The sequence below is a fragment of the Osmia lignaria genome, chromosome 11, assembly GCF_051020975.1.
Source record: "Osmia lignaria lignaria isolate PbOS001 chromosome 11, iyOsmLign1, whole genome shotgun sequence".
In the NCBI taxonomy this organism is placed as follows: domain Eukaryota; kingdom Metazoa; phylum Arthropoda; class Insecta; order Hymenoptera; family Megachilidae; genus Osmia; species Osmia lignaria.
Window position 1 is genome coordinate 9,965,866 of NC_135042.1, and position 15,537 is coordinate 9,981,402.

Consider the following 15,537-nt stretch of genomic DNA (forward strand, 5'->3'; position numbering starts at 1 on the left):
GTATACCTAATACCTCTAGCATGCGACCATTTTGCGCATAGCCAATAGTCAAGCTATAGATACGGCCGTGATTTTCGGACGAGGCCCCGCCTCTACTTTTGCACACCGATATCTAACTTTAACTCTTCATAAATATAAATATAAGTGTATACGATTACGTATGTGTTTGTCTGTCTGTGTTGCGTCTGCTCATGTATGCACGTGCCATGAGTATAGGTACACACGAATATAGCCCGTTTTGTGTTGAGTGATGCAATCATACGCGTGCGCGCAACATATTTTACTCGCATCGTGTCATTTCCTGTTTGCTTCATAGTTTCTTATCCCTCCATTTCCGCGTACGCGTATAAAATCTGGTATTTCGGAGTTTCGCGGTTATTCTAGTGAAAGCGCTGGTCCTCGAAAAATTATCGACGCTATGGGGAACACGGTAGGTAGGTAGGTAGGTAGGTCGCGAACAGACGCACGCTTTCCTATGGCCAGTGGATAGGAAAGATTGTTGTTGGCGCGCAACTAAGCTCTTCTCCGTGAATCAGTGTTTTTTACGTCGAAAGGCAGGAGGCATTCTTTCGAACGAGTGGACCCAAATTTCAATCGGACACGGGCCGATCAGAGGTTGCTTCGCTGCTATTCTACACGAGAGACGATGATACAGGAATCACGAATGAACAATGTGTGAGTGGTAGAGGAGCTAGACTCGGGGAGGTGGTGCCGCGGGTACCAACAGGGGCGCGTTTGGTCCACTCTCCGTGTGATTCGGAATACTGTCGGCGGTCGTTTGATAGGAACGACGGGATTGCGAAATCGCGCTGTTCGACGACGCCGAGGCGGAGACGGAAACGCGATTTCGAGACGGCGAAACGTCTACCATCGAGCTGCCAGATATCGAACGAGCGCGAATCGTTGCTCCGTTTCCTGTTACGTTATTACCACCCCCGCCGCCACCACCACCGCCGCCTCCGCCACCGTCGTCGGTCGTTTCTTTGCGACTCTGAATTTGAACGTCGCGAGGACCGATCGACTGTCGTCGAAGCTGATTAGACTGAGATCCTGACTGTTCCGGAATCTTTGTCGGCACTCGAACACTCGTATTCTGCTCCTGACAGCTTTGCCGCGCCATATCGCACGGTCGTTTATCTTCCGGCTTCGCCGCGTGCGTCGTCGTCGCGATCGTTGTCATGGTTGCTGCTGCCGTCGTTGTCGTCGTCGTTGTCGATGTCGTTATCGAGGAAACGTTTGCTCGTTGAACGTTATTGTTGGTTGGCTTCTCACCCATCAACCAGTACGTAGTCATCGTGCCTTTACCCTGTTAAGCAAACACGCAAAGATAAGCTAAATCGGAGGTATCGTTTCCTTTGTAGGATCTCACCTTCAGAGTGACCTCGCCTCTGCAAACAAGTTCGAAGGTGCCAAAGGTGTCCAAGATTTCCTTCGTCTTCGGACTGACGTGGATCATCAGAGCTGCGAACGGAAAAACGTATTCGAGTCGAGAAACGGAGCGGTTCGATAATGGAAAGTAGCTGAATTAATTACTACAGAATTAAGTAAGTTACCTTCACCGTTGCTCTCCATTCTAGAGGCTGTGTTAACGGTATCTCCGAAGAGACAGTACCTTGGCATCTTCAAGCCGACTACGCCAGCCACGCAGGGTCCTGAAATCGCGAGTCGTCGATCCGGTCAATCTACGAATATTTACCGCGCGATCATAAGCCCAACGAGATTAACGATCAACGAACGGAGTTACGTGCAGCAGACTTTCCCGCATCGAACGGGGGAAAGAAAAGGAAAGAAAATTCCATCGAAATTAACGAGAAAAAAAATAATAAAAGTAAACGGGTAATGATCCAATTTCGTCCGAGGGTGGAGGGGGAAAAAAGAGGACAATGATTGTTATCGAGAAATTCTATTTTACCGGAATGCATCCCAATTCGAAGCTTTAGCTGCTCGTTCGGCCTGTGTCTTATACTGAACGTCATCACGGTGTCTCTTAACGCTAAGCTCATCCTGGCAATTTCCCTCGCGTGATTCGTTCCGTTTCTCACCGGTAATCCAGACACTACCATGTAAGCGTCACCTATCGTCTCCACCTGATGAAGGTAAAGCCCGTGAAACGGTTGAAAATGAAACGCGTTAACCGAGCGAAAGCGAAAGTACGGGATCGATAATCGCGTTTACCTTGTAGACGTCAAAATTTTCGATAATGGAGTCGAAACACGTGTAGAGATCGTTAAGCAAATCCACCACTTGAAGAGGAGTGCTCTCGGCCGATAGTTTGGTAAATCCTACTATATCGCTAAAGTAGATGGTCACTTGATCGTAAGTTTCGGCAATCACGCTTTGACCGAGTATCAGCTGAGACGCGACGGACCTGAAATTTTCGAACGTTCTTCTTCTTCGTCTCGATGGTTCTCTTATCGTCATCGATCGATTCGCGTACACGGGATTTCTCGGGGGAGAAGATACTTTAAGAAGGGAGGGCGGAGAATAGAAGTTTCTACTCACTTGGGCAATAATTGATAAAGAAGCTCTTCGCATTTGCGTTTCTCTTCGAGGTAATCAGCGGTACGTTCCTCCACCAAAGTCTCCAAATTCGTGGCGTATTGTTCCATACGAGAGAGTAAATTGTCCAGAATATTGCTGCTCTCGTAGTCTCTGAAACGAACGTATACTTTCCCTGATGGCCGTTCGAAAAGGTCATTCCGAAGCAATCGAGGGTGAACGCGATGCCATTACGCGAAATCGCGGTTTAAAATTCATTTTTGCGAATAAAGTTTAGGAAAATGGAGATAACGAGGAGTCGTCTGCGCAAGTATCTCGGTATCGCGCAACAGGATGCTCCCATCGATCGATAAAACGCTCGACCCTCCTGACGTTCGAAATATCTGTTAATTAATTTTTAACGGTCGATTGAAAAATAAGAAAGGTTCGCGGAGGCAATTTGGTGATTCGATTCTATCGAGAAAAGATCAAATTTACCGCGCGGTCGAGCATTTCACGCTTGACGCGGTTCACGCAACAGGCTGTACGATTTGACTTTGAAAATTATCGAAAAGGACATCGCGGATAAGCAGACGCCGCGACGCGTCGGTAGAAAGCAGGATTTCAATGAACTTCTGAAATAGTTGGAAGGAATATTGCTGACAAGTATGCCAATATCGGAGATGATCGACCTCGGGACAAAGAGAAAAGCAAAACAACGGTGGAGGAAATTGAGAAAAAGAATGGCGATCGGCGAAGCGGAAAGGTGTCGTTACTCACTTGTTAATTTTTCGTATAGTCTGCTTGAGCGCGGGAAAATCTGGTCGGTCCGCGGAGTCTTGTGCCCAGCATCTCCTCATCAACGTAGCCACCTAATCGAAATCGCAACTCGTTATTCCCCGAATCGCAACGATCGATCTTATCAAACGATCTATTTCCGACAAGACCGGAACGCGACATTACCGTCCAGTGATTCGAATAATTGGAAAAGAAAGCGTGCTTACTTCTTCTTCGACCGCGGACTCGTCGATCGCTGGCCTCAAAGGGGAACCACCGCCCCTTTTCACTCCTTCTACGATTTCTGAAACGGAACGATAATTGCTTGGTTCGCCGACTGATGAATCTCATATCACCGATCACGTAGATTCGTGTAGGCAGACATAGAGAAAAACGCGAGGTTGATCGAACCAATCGGTCGATCCGTTCGAAGCACGGCGTGCAGTGATCGCGTCCCGTCGGACTTATCGGTACTACTCGCTACTTGCTCGACAACGTCCGTTCAGTGGAACGAGTCCCGTTTATTCGAACGAGGCGAACGGAAATTCATGCGATGCCGCGTCTCTTCCTCGGGCAAGCACAAAGGAAGAAGGAAGAAGCAAGATCACGGCAAAAGGGAAATGTGCAACCTACTGTGCCTGTACAGATCCTCCAGGAAGACGTTGCAAGTCTCGCAGTTGAGGGTGCAGTGAGGCCTACGGACTTCGAGCAAAGGACTGACGGCCCTTCGAGGGCTGGCCCCACCGTCGGGACTGGCGCCCGGCATCGCCGGCAACGTTAGACTACTCGTGCTCGACGTATTGCTTCTTTCTGCCATCTCTTCTCCTTTTCCTATCTATCCCGATTACTATGCTTTTTTTTCCACCTATTTCTTCCTCCTGTATCTCGCACACTCTATTTCTCTTACTCGCTCTCTCCCACTCGCTCCTTCCATTCTTTATTTCCTCTCTCAGGGTGCGTACGATCATCAGGATTCATGGAAACGTAACCGCGTGTGCAATTAACGGGGTCGACTGCGAATCATTCAAGATAAAGGGGGAAGGAAAGTACCGAATACGATTGACCGAATTCGAAGGGAAAAGTTCCGCGACTCCGCGCCTACCTATCAGGTACCAGTTACGAGTTTACTCGACAGTTCCCTGCTTCGATTCAACGACCCCCTTTTTCCCCGCTAACATCGCGATATCGTCAACGAGCGAACCGATTCAAAACGCGACCAAGTCGTTCTAAAAACGTACGATTTCTCCTTTCGTCTCGATGGGACACAAAATAATAGCCGCGACACACGAGCCAACGGGTCGCCGTGCCGGCGATTCTTTTCCGCTTACGCAACGCCGTTGTTTATGCTGGCCTTCGATTCGAACCCATTCCATACTCGAGCAGACCACGAATCCAGGAGAATATCAAGGATATCCGCGGCATCGTGTCTACCGTAGCTCGGTGTTTTGCGCTCGAAAGGATTCGCGACCCGGCGTGCTCGCGTCGAGTCGTGTGTTCCGGCCCGTACGAAGTAATCAATTAATTGCCGGATCTCGGATACGGAATCAGGGTAATTGGCTTCGTAAAAACAAGCAAGAACAGAAGGCGGGAGGAAAAGGGAAGGAGGACGAAGTAGGGGGAACGGATAGGGACGTGTGGATACAGCGTGAGAGTGAGATGCAGACAGAGCGAGAAGGGGGGAGGAGAGAGAGAGAGAGAGAGAGAGAGAGCGATTGAAGAAGGGGTGGAGGGGAAAAAGAGGTTGAATATCGAGCAAAAAGGAAAATCCGGCCGCGTAAATGGGACGGTCTAACGATTGGTAAACACAGGCACGTAGAGAGATGTAGGCAGGCACGAAGGCACGCAAACACGCAACACCCGAGACACGCAGGCACGCAGCAAGCCACCCGCGCGCACACACGTTCCTCTGGACGTTCGATTTCCTAAGGGTTGATTAATCGAAACAGAGACCGGTAAACGGGACCTACCGCGTTCGTCTATCAGTCTATCGGACCTTCAACTTCAGGCGTAACTGCGTATCCGTTGATTTCACGTGCCGATACGGGATCAGGAATCCCGTGAAAAGGGTAGAAATAGTAGCGAACGGACACGGGCGCAAAGGGGAGAGCGTGAATTGTCGGTGTTTAAGAGAATGGAGTCGTGCGGATGTTGGTGCGTGTTCGAGAAGAAGATAGAAAAAGGAAGAAGGAGATGGACAGAAAGAAGCGACGAGGAAGCGCGCGCGAAACCGTGTGCGTTCCAGGACGCGTGAAAGCTTCGACTGAGCTTTCAACCCCCGTCTCGGAAAGCTCCTAGCCTACTTGTGGCACGTTCCATCCTGTGATCGATCCTGCCGCTCTCTGCTCGACAACGAGCTTGCGAAAGCTCGTAAACTTCGTTACCGATCGACCCCACCGGGAGAACCCGAACCAGCGATTCCCTTTTCCTACGAGCTCCACGCGGTCGATACGAGCTTTCGCCCAAACTCCCTTACCGGTTGCTTCTTATCCGCTTTTCCAGCCGCGAAACGTCGGAAAATCGAACGTCGCGTATCAACGGTGGTGAATGTCTGGGTAAGGGAAAAAGCTCGACCACCTACCGTTCGGTGAGAGGTCGCGGTCGTCACCCAAGTAGAATGGTCCTTTTCGTACCACGATCTCGTGGACGATTATACCGAAGCTGTACACGTCGCCCTTTTGAGTACCTTCCGGTGGTCGCCTTTCCATTCGCAACAATTCCGGCGCCGTCCACAGCTGTCCTGAATAAACAACGACATTTCGTGTTTCTGTTTCTTTGCGAGCCAAGTCTCGAACAGGCAAGAAAAAACGCATCGCGAGACGACAATGTTTCTCAACAATCTGAAACGCTCACTTCTCCAGTAGGCATAGCTGTTCCTGTCCGCTTCCGCTTCGATGGGATTAGGCTTCCTCAGTTCGTGCAATCCAAAATCGGCGATCTTGAGAACGAATCGCGAATCGACCACACAGTTGGAGGATTTTAGATTGCCATGGCTCTTTAGTTCGGACGCGTGAAGATACCCCATCCCTCGAACGATATCGTGTATCAGAGATCCACGAAACACGCGATCCAGTTTGATCTGCTGGTTCTCCAAGATGTCCTGTCAGGGAAAGATCGGTTCAAGCGTCAAAGGATGGTCGATTCCCCTCTAGCTCTAGATCGCTATGTAAAACGATTAGAGTTTCATCTCGAAATTCGATTGCTTTTTTAATCAAGTTCGATAACGAGAGCGTAGACTGTGGGCTACGAGAAACTCGAGCAAAGTTAATCGACCTTCCCTCCCATCCACCCACTACTACCGAATATAGGTAATACGAACCGTGAGTTACGTTCTCGGCTACTCTCAACTTACTCTAGACATTATTTACAGTTACTATTCGTTCAGAGTCGAATCGATCGCGTGTACTCGCAGGAAAGTTCGACGAACCTGAAGAGAACCCTTGGGGCAGTATTCGGTCAAGAGGCAACAGTGCGGGGGCTCGACGCAAGCACCGTAGAACCGCACCAGATGATCGTGCTGAAGGTCCTTCATCTATGCGAAAAAGAAAATGAAGGAAAGTAGTAAAATTTGACGGTTCCCCTCGCCGATCGCTGCTACTCACCCTCTTCAGTTCGAGCAACAGGGGCCGCGAGATTTCCACCTTGTCCCTCGGTATCAGTTTTATGGCAACCTTGGAGTTCTGCAACGAATGTTCGTAGTTTGTTAATATCACCATATTTTTATACCGTCACCGTAACAATCGAACCTTGTATATCCCCGTTGGAACGTAGACGGTTCTGTCCAGTTCGGCCCCAAAACTGGCGTTATCCACCGAATAGATGGTCTGCAAACAAAACGCGTTCGTTTTCGATTGAACGGAGAAAAGAGAATAGCGACGCGATCTCGGGTAAACGCGAAGAGATTTATTTTTCGTTTTTCGAGAAACAATATTCCCGTCTAAAAAGAAATTTTATTTTCCAGAGGAAAAAACGAGTGGTAGAAAAAGGAAGGATCGAGTGCTCGCGACAGCACTCGGAACAACGAGGGACGCCTATTTTTCTCGTAAAATCTCCGACATCTAAGGTAACTCGATATCGTGGTTCTCCTTTGATAACGGAACAAACGCGATATCTCTCGGGTATTCACCAGTTGGCTACCGCGCATCTTGTTCGCCATCAACGAGTACATGGAACCTCTCGTTTTCGCGTTCGGCATCACGATAATATCGTTCCAGTGCACCTTCCAGGTCATCGAAGCTATTTCCGCTTCGAGCTTAAAGTGTCTGTAAAAATAATTCCATCGTCTCGTTTTTCTTTCAGATTTCTTTGCCTCTGTCGTAATCGATCAGCTTACCTGTAGATAAAAACCGAAACGATTGCGAGGACGACGACGATCGAGCTGAGGACCATCGATAGAATCGCGTGTCCTGGAAGAGCTGTCGTAGAACAGAGAACCGATTGGAAGCGTGAAACGCAACCGGACGATGTAACCGATTGATTGGAAAAACTTACAATTATCGGGACACAAGGAGCCGTCGAAGCCGCAGGTGGGTGTATCCGGCGGTGGTTCCTTTCGACCACCGGACCAGTGAATCCTTTTCCCAGGTATATACTCGAGCGTTTTATTGGCGCCGTAATAATTAGCGACGATCTGCGACAAACGATAGATGTTTAGGGAAAGAAACGCGGCGTGACCGATCGTCGAAAATTTGCGCGTCGTTTTACCTCGAACCTCGATGTTTCAGGATTCATGTCGAGAAGAGAGTAGTCCGCTATTCGATCGCCGTTCTCGTCGATATTCACGTCACCCGTTATACCTGCAATCGAACGTTCGAGCATCGAAAAGGAAAAAAAGGTAAGGCTTTTGAATTACCTTTGAAGCTTCTTCCCCACATCCTTCGGGTGAGATCACCGCCGTCTAAATTAATTTTTCCCGGATATGCCGGCAAGCTCTCCTTAAGCGCAAGGGCGTAAAGGAGGACGGCGTCGTAAAAAGCGGTGACAAACGTCGAGACCGAACTGTTACCGAACGTGAAATTGTAGTTGCTCTGGGCCAGTGATTTCACTTCCCTCGAAAAGTTCAAGTACTCGATATTATCGGGAGTTCGCGCGGTCACCGTTAACAACGCCTGGTAGGCTTTTCGCGCCTTCTCGTTTTTCTCCTCCGTATCGGTTTCCACTCTCCACGGTTCCTCCGAGTTGTTGTCGCTGAAACAACCAAACGGCGTAACGTAGATTCCGAACAAGGAAGCTGTGGTTTGCGGACGGCAACGGAGCTAATTGAATTCGACTCGAGGGGAAATCGAGGCATCGCTTTTCGCCGTTCGATCAAAGTCACGATAGGAAAACTACGATGGAACAAGTAAAAAAGCGCGCTCGTTTCTCCGTTCGAACGGATGAATTTTAATCCCCGATCCACTTCGGCAAACATCTCGCGAACCCTCGAGAACCGTTCGCGTTCGTTCGAGTACCCTTACCTGGACGATAGCTCGATCGAGAAGAACACGTACTCCCCGGAATCCACCATCCCGAGTTGTTCGGCGGCCAGTAAAATTTCCCTGATCGTCGTCGAATTGGCGCACATTACTACAACTGAAAGGGAGAAAAAGTTTCGTCGTTGCATCGATTTACGCTTAAATTTCACTACGATACTTTTTGCCGACTAACCGTCGTCTTTCCAACCTATTCCCGGTAATACGAGTTTTACGCGTTCGATTATATCCCGCGATTTACCGAGTAAAAAAACGGAGGAACGATCGAAAGGGATGACGAAAGGGACGAAGGGGCCACTTACTCCTGGCAGACTTAGCGAGGAAGGCGAGCAAATTCCTGTAGTCCTCGCCGCTCGTCGTCTCTTGATTGAAGCTTCGGTAGACAGGCGTTTGATTCAAAGCGGTGAACACGGCGCCCAAAGTGAAGTGGCACTCGGAGTTGCCACGGCTGCTCGCCATCGCGTGATTGTGATAAAGAAGTCCGGCGATTTTCCATCCGAAACGTTTCAAGATATGCCTGAGCGCCTCGCCGACTAGCCGGTGGGAACCCATCATCCTGGTCAGGGTGGGATAGTGTTCACCCTTGTAGCGAAACGCCTCGGCCTGAGCGCCGGCCGTCAACACCGGGATCCTCCAGACACCCGCGTATCTGGCGACCGGCGCGATCACGTAATCGCAGACGGGGCCCAGAAAAGCGTCTGCGTTCGAAACGATCCATGCGATCAAATGAAAAACACCACCATTTTCTCCCCTTCTCTTCTCTCTTTCATCGCGCTACTTTGACTTTGGTAAATACCTCCTGATAAACTGCCCTCGCCCCTGTCGGAATTCCTTTCCCCGAGAAAACTTACCGAACGAAAATATTCTAGTCGTGTTTCGCGTCCCGAGCTTAATCCAACGATTCAATTTCATTAACAAGTTTCACCGTCCTTTTTTCTTTCCCCTCGTCTCTCCGATCCTCTGTGCCCTTAGCAAAGTCGAGAAAAAAAAAAAAAAAAAAAAAAAAAAAATATGGTAATTCCGTTCGATCGTAGACCACGCCTAGTTGGCGCTTTGCGATGAAAATCGAGATCGAAAAGGAAAGTTAGTTGATCGGGCGAATCCGAGAGTATCGCGTGGATCGATCGACGATTAGCGTTGCAAAGTAACCACCGCGTGCCAATTCGAAGCGATCGCGAATTGCTGGAACAAGCAACGTGAAGAGGAGAGGAGTGGCACGCGGTGGTTTCCACGGTCGATGAGAGCGGTTGCTTCCGTTCCGTTCCCTTCGATCCATCGAATCGACCAGAATTCCAAGCTTATCGAGTATCCGTCTCTCCGGGCGATGTATTTTCACGAAACGATAACGTTTATCTCGCTATACGATGCGTCCGAGAAACACCTACGGCTATCACTTTCCACGCCGGAGCGTCGGAAAATGTACAGGTGATGGAAAGGCGGCGTTAAAAGGAAAGGAAGTTGGCCGATGAGAATATCAACGAGAGCTTATCGACCGTTTTTCATCGGATGGAAGATGCGCTTCCATCCAGAATGAAAAAATGAAAAAAAAAAGAAAGAAGAGCGTTGATGAGTCCCGCGTGTTTCGATCGAGGCCGTTTTATTACCGCTGCTCGCGTAAACACGATCAAACGCGATCGTAGCGAATCGTCGAAAGCTGGAACGAGAACGCGTCGCGAGCAGAGACGTCCGAGCAAACGAATCGCTTTGCGTCCGAGCAACCAGCTAATTCTTACAATTCCCTATGGAAGCGAGAGAAACGGCCAGGACTTTGAGAGAACTAATTAAACGGAATTGAAGAGGTATTTAACGGTCTCGGAACGAGAAAGAAGAGCAAAGAGCAAAGAGAAATGTCGTTGCTTTGCAGCTGCACGTCCCGTCGCCTCGGTCCCCGGAACGTGACGTCAACCGTGTTGGCCGACCATTTCTGCTCCGCGAAACGGTCCTTATTAAACCGCACCGCCAACTAATCGTCGAGCCGAGCCCTTTGGGACGCGACCACGCGAATCGATTCTCCGCCACCGTTGCAGCTGAACGTTACTACTCGCCGCGGCGATCAGTCACGCTCGATAATAGCGTCGATAAACCGTCGAAAACGAAGGAAAGCTCGATGGGCGAGCGCGTAAACAATTCTAATTATAGATATCGATAAGCATCAGGGGACCGTCAATGGGAACAAAGACCGGCATTTTTGACCGGTGTACAATTCGTGCGGGATAAACAAAACGCGTGTTGAAATTGAAAGAGAGAGAAGAGGATGTAAAGCGAGGAACTTAAAGCGGATGACCTGCCGTGCGATTGATGTAAAACTCGAAGGCCGCCAAAGGACCGTAGGTGCTCGAGCACTGCGAGTCCCGATGATCCACCTTTATTTTCCATCCAGCCAGTGGTCCCTTCGCCGAACTGACAGCTCTCACCGCCAAAACTACGGCCGGCAAAACTCTCGGCAAGCTCTGCTCGTGGCGAGGATCGGCAGGTGCTATCACCGCCAGTTTCACCTCCTTCTTCAACGACGCCCGCGGTTCCATGCAGTCTACCGAGGCTTGTTCCATCGTGGTCGAGGCATTCGCGCTCGCGCTAGCACACATCGTCGTCAGGAGCAACGTTAATCTCATCGGCGCCTCGTTACCGCGTCCGTACCACTTTCCCGTTTTCGATCGCCGTTGCATCTTGTCGCGATTACCTTCCACGAAGGGTTTCGGATTGCTCGGCTACCTCTTTCCTCTCGTTCCTTCAGTCGCGCGCATCGCACCAATCTTTTCCCGATTTTCCAAGTTCACGCGTCCACGCGTCGACTCGCGGTCTCCTCTGGGCACACGCCCACGCGTCGCGTTCGCATTTCGCGTATCTATCCTGTTACCTGGACCATGTCGATTTCGATTTTCTCCTTTCGATTTATAAACGGATCTTCGAAGGAATCGAATGTAACTCGAATTAAAGATTCTCTCGAACGCGTTTCCAACAGCGAACCGGTCGCGAACGATTTCGAAAGTGAAGCTCGAGGAGCGCGAGGACTGTTGAGTCGTGGTGGCGGTTGGCGCGAGTAAGCTCGGGGCGCGCGATTGAAACTGAGGCAAGAGGCGGTAAATCCGCTGTTCTCGCGGGATCGCCAGCGATGCCAGACGAGATCGCTCTCTTCCTCTTCATCCTTCTCTCCCTCTCTGACCCAGAGTACGCGCGTCTAGGATAGCATTGGTACACGTACCGTGTGTACGCGTTGGTGCGCCGATCGCAAGCGTCGCACGGGAACGCATGCGTCCGATATCTTTGCATTGTAACGCCCTTTGCCCGTTAGGACGATACACCTTTTCGTTACACCGCGTAACCTTATCCTCGTCGAGACGTGCGGCGCGATCTTCTTTGCCTCGATCTTCGTCAAAATACATCGATTCGAAATCGAAACGAGTTATCGACGGCCAAGATAACCTTCCGATTATCGACCAAAGGTATGCGATTCGGCGATCCTTATCGGTGGAAGAAAAACCGCGGCTTTCGAACGGACGGAGAAGTTGCTCGGTCATTCGATGGAAGAGAAGAGAATCAATCGAAAAAAAATCTTGTAATCCTATTGTCAGCGATTGATCGCGTGCATACTCGTTTTTAACCCATTCGTCGAGAAAACGTATAAATATAGACTTTGTGACGCGTCGCCGCGTATCGTGCCGTAACGGAGCAATAATAGAAACGCTTTGGTACGATGATAACGCGTCGCGATAACGTTCAGGAAACAATGCGATAACGTTGCTCGCTTCGTCTAATTGATACGGCCAATTAGACGGACGATCGAAGCTTTCTTTTCGCGTTCGCGGTGAATTCACGAAATTGCGTGCCGTGCGAATCGACGGGCGTCGCCAGAAAGAAAAACATCCGAGACAAGCGTTTAATGTTCAACGTTTAACGTGGGCGCGTCCCGCAACCGCTATTATTCGTGAAAAATCTGAATGCTAGCTGGCTCTGGCGAGATGAACCGAAGCTTTCGTTAAATTTGCAAACCCATTAACCGGATACCCTTTTAACGTCGATTCGATTAAAGGCTAAACTCGAACGCGTTTACACGGCGATGCATCTGTTTTTCGTACGATTTCTCCTAAAATCGACGCGTCGTTTACACGCGGTGAGCGTTTTGATTTTAGACGACGGTCGATCGACGAAAGAGAAACGAACGACTTACCACCGTACCAGTTGCCGACGTGAGTCCGCAACGCTTCCTCGTAATCTTCGCCCACTGTCGTCTCCAAGTCGAACGTACCGAACGTAAAGTTTGGCTGCTTCTTGATAAACTCCACCATCGACTTCATCATCAGCTGACAGGTGTGTCTGCCGGCCACCTGACTTTGCCCGTTCGTCGCGTACACTAGATGCACCTTTCGCCATTCGTGACTGCGGTGGTTGAGAAAACGTTGTTAAAACAAGGACCGAGGGGAAAGCAAAGAGTCGTAGAAACGCACCGATCCATCAAGGCAACGATAAATTTGGCGAGATCCCTAAAAGCCACGTTTCCGATTCTAGTGGTCATAAAGTATTCGTCTTTGCACTCGGTCTTCTTCTCGGTAAAATCGAAGGTGAATCCCCCGGTGGTGATCAACGGGGCGCCGAAAAACTTCACCACCCTTCCAACGGCAGCTACGAAAGGTAAACGGTAGCGGAGGGATTAAAGGGTGGTGATTCGAGGGATGCCCGAATTCGATGATCGCTTCTTACCTACGCAGTAATCGCAGGCGGGTCCGAGAAAGAGGTGAACGCAATTGGAAAAGCTATCGATCGCGCCGATCTGAGCGTACATCGCGTCGCAGTGATCGTCCTGCGAAAGAAACTTTAGTTTCAACCAGCGGGGTAGTAGGCCTCGCGATCTAGCGTGGTAGACAGCCAAGTCTGTGAAAGCAACCAATAACGAGCAATTCTCGAGATTCTTAGAAGCGCGGACTAGACGCGACCGTTCACTTACCGAGAACCGGAAGAACCTTTGGCAAGGAAATGTCGAAGCTTGGATCGGCCGGTAGTAGAACGGCCACCCTGAGCTCGCAGGAAATCGGCCCGTTCCGGTTTCTCTTGCACAGGGCCTCGCAGTCACGAGCCAATTGTACCTCGCGACAAGTCGTTCTCCCGTTCACCGGAAACGTTAGCCACGCGATCGTCAACGCGACGATCCACTTGGTACCCATCTATGTGTACGCTCTCGAGCCCTGTCCTCTTTCCTTCTTCTTCTTCTTCTTCTTCTTCTTCTTCTTTTTCTTTTTCACCTCCTCTTTGACTCGAACGACGAGGCTTCGTTTGCCACTGTCACGATACCGAGCAGGACCTTGCGGGCAGGACAGTTTGAGGTTCGTTTGCACGCGTCCATTTTCCTGCTCGCGATCCGCGCGAGCCACTTTCCTCTTTCACGGCGACCGGTTCGAATTGATTCGAGGTGTTGCGCGTATGTCGCGAGCAAATCAACGAAAACGGACGAGCGCGGATCGGCGGCTGGGTCGTATATCCGCGAAAACGGCCGTCCGTCTATCCGCCGTTTTTTTAACAACTATTCTTAGATACGCGTCAGCTCGCTCTATCTGTCGGAAATGACACGCGTGCCGCGGTAAAGTCGCCGCTACCGATAGATTAGACTTTAGTGATCGCGGTCCGATAACGGATAAGCGATCGTCCAGCCTCGCCACGCCTCGCCTCGCCTATCCTAGTTTATACCGCCTTTTCCAAGTTGCAGTTCGATTCTGACGGTGAAACGACGCTAAAAGGAAACGGAAGAATCGCGACGCATCGCGAGATCGGATAGCTACGCTACTGACTTGAACCGCATTACCTACTCGTGGACGCATAAGTAGACGTGCCGTTGGCTTGTCTCGCGTTATCGCTCATTTTCTATCGCGTCGATTGATAATACCTAATCGAAAGGTTCGTTCGTTGTATTCGTCCGCCTACCGCTTGTTCTTCACGGGCTTTGGATAATATGCGTGTCATCCAAACGTTATTCGTTTCTCGCGCGTGCAACTTGCCGCCGCTCTTTTCAAACGGGACACCCTCGTGGCTTCCTCCTTCCGTTCGACTCTCAACTTTGTCTCGTCTCGAACACGTCGCCGTTTTCCATTCGACGTCGGTCCTTATTCCTCGCCATCGACCCGCTGTTTCTCGCGAAACTCGAAATCGCGCCGTTTGAAAAATTGCGGGAGCGCACCCTGCGTTCCGTTTCCGCTGGCTGCTCCTTCTCTACGTACCTAGTCGGAACAACGATATTTTAATACGCATCTAAAACGTGCAACCCATTTAATTACATCTAATAGAAACGACGTTTCGCGATTCTTCGAAAATCAATGATAAACTTATCACGAGACGCTTCCGACCGATTCTTCTTTTCTAACGCTCGCTTTTGTAGAGCTGTAGTTATAGGGAATTGATTAGCGATTTCTATTTTTTTTTTACAAAGGAGACACCGGTAAGAGGTACTGGTGCACATTTTACGCTACACGGGTCAAATACAAAGGGAAAATACTGAAATCCGGTCGTTTCAAACGATTGTACATATATTTTAACAAATTTTGGAAAAAGTAAAACACCGTTCACCATTCGTTTTATATGTATAATCCGTCCAACGAAACGAGTCAAGATATGTTTACAAATTCACGTGCTCGACGCAGGGCCGAAGCTCAGTTGTTTCCAATTCTTCAAACATTTCGGCCGAGGTTTCTCTACTGTGAGCCGACCCTGCTTCGAGCACGTGAATTTGTACGCATTTCCTGTCTCGTCTCGTTGGAATATAGATAACGTAGAAAAACTGACGGACGTACCACAGGAAATGAAACTCTTTGGAATTAAAAGTTTTATT

General features: G+C 49.7%; 1 protein-coding gene and 1 long non-coding RNA gene across 4 annotated transcripts; one reads left to right on the forward strand and one right to left on the reverse strand.

Annotated features, from left to right (window-relative positions):
- Positions 1-691: 691 nt before the first annotated feature.
- On the reverse strand, positions 692-15,188 carry LOC117603865 (atrial natriuretic peptide receptor 1). Of its 2 annotated transcripts, XM_034323398.2 has the most exons (23): positions 13,666-15,188; positions 13,422-13,592; positions 13,169-13,343; positions 12,892-13,100; positions 8,709-8,823; positions 8,105-8,439; positions 7,957-8,048; positions 7,744-7,882; positions 7,586-7,667; positions 7,379-7,514; positions 6,999-7,076; positions 6,855-6,932; positions 6,680-6,784; positions 6,106-6,352; positions 5,834-5,992; positions 3,483-3,559; positions 3,259-3,350; positions 2,503-2,652; positions 2,176-2,368; positions 1,913-2,087; positions 1,554-1,652; positions 1,370-1,461; positions 692-1,306 (listed from the first exon to the last, which is right to left on the reverse strand). In XM_034323398.2, the coding sequence occupies exons 1-23, from the start codon at positions 13,880-13,882 to the stop codon at positions 692-694; spliced, it is 3,831 nt and encodes a 1,276-aa protein (XP_034179289.1). In that variant the 5' UTR covers positions 13,883-15,188. The 2 variants fall into 2 exon arrangements, with proteins under 2 accessions (XP_034179289.1, XP_034179288.1); XM_034323397.2 differs by lacking the exons at positions 12,892-13,100; positions 13,169-13,343; positions 13,422-13,592; positions 13,666-15,188 and adding exons at positions 9,026-9,421; positions 11,008-12,125.
- On the forward strand, positions 7,001-9,736 carry LOC143305797 (uncharacterized). 2 transcript variants are annotated; one of them, XR_013062947.1, is made up of 4 exons: positions 7,001-7,139; positions 7,214-7,315; positions 7,552-7,836; positions 7,977-9,736. It is a non-coding gene; the product is annotated as an uncharacterized LOC143305797 (long non-coding RNA). The 2 variants fall into 2 exon arrangements; XR_013062946.1 differs by having other exon boundaries at positions 7,071-7,315.
- Positions 15,189-15,537: the final 349 nt, after the last annotated feature.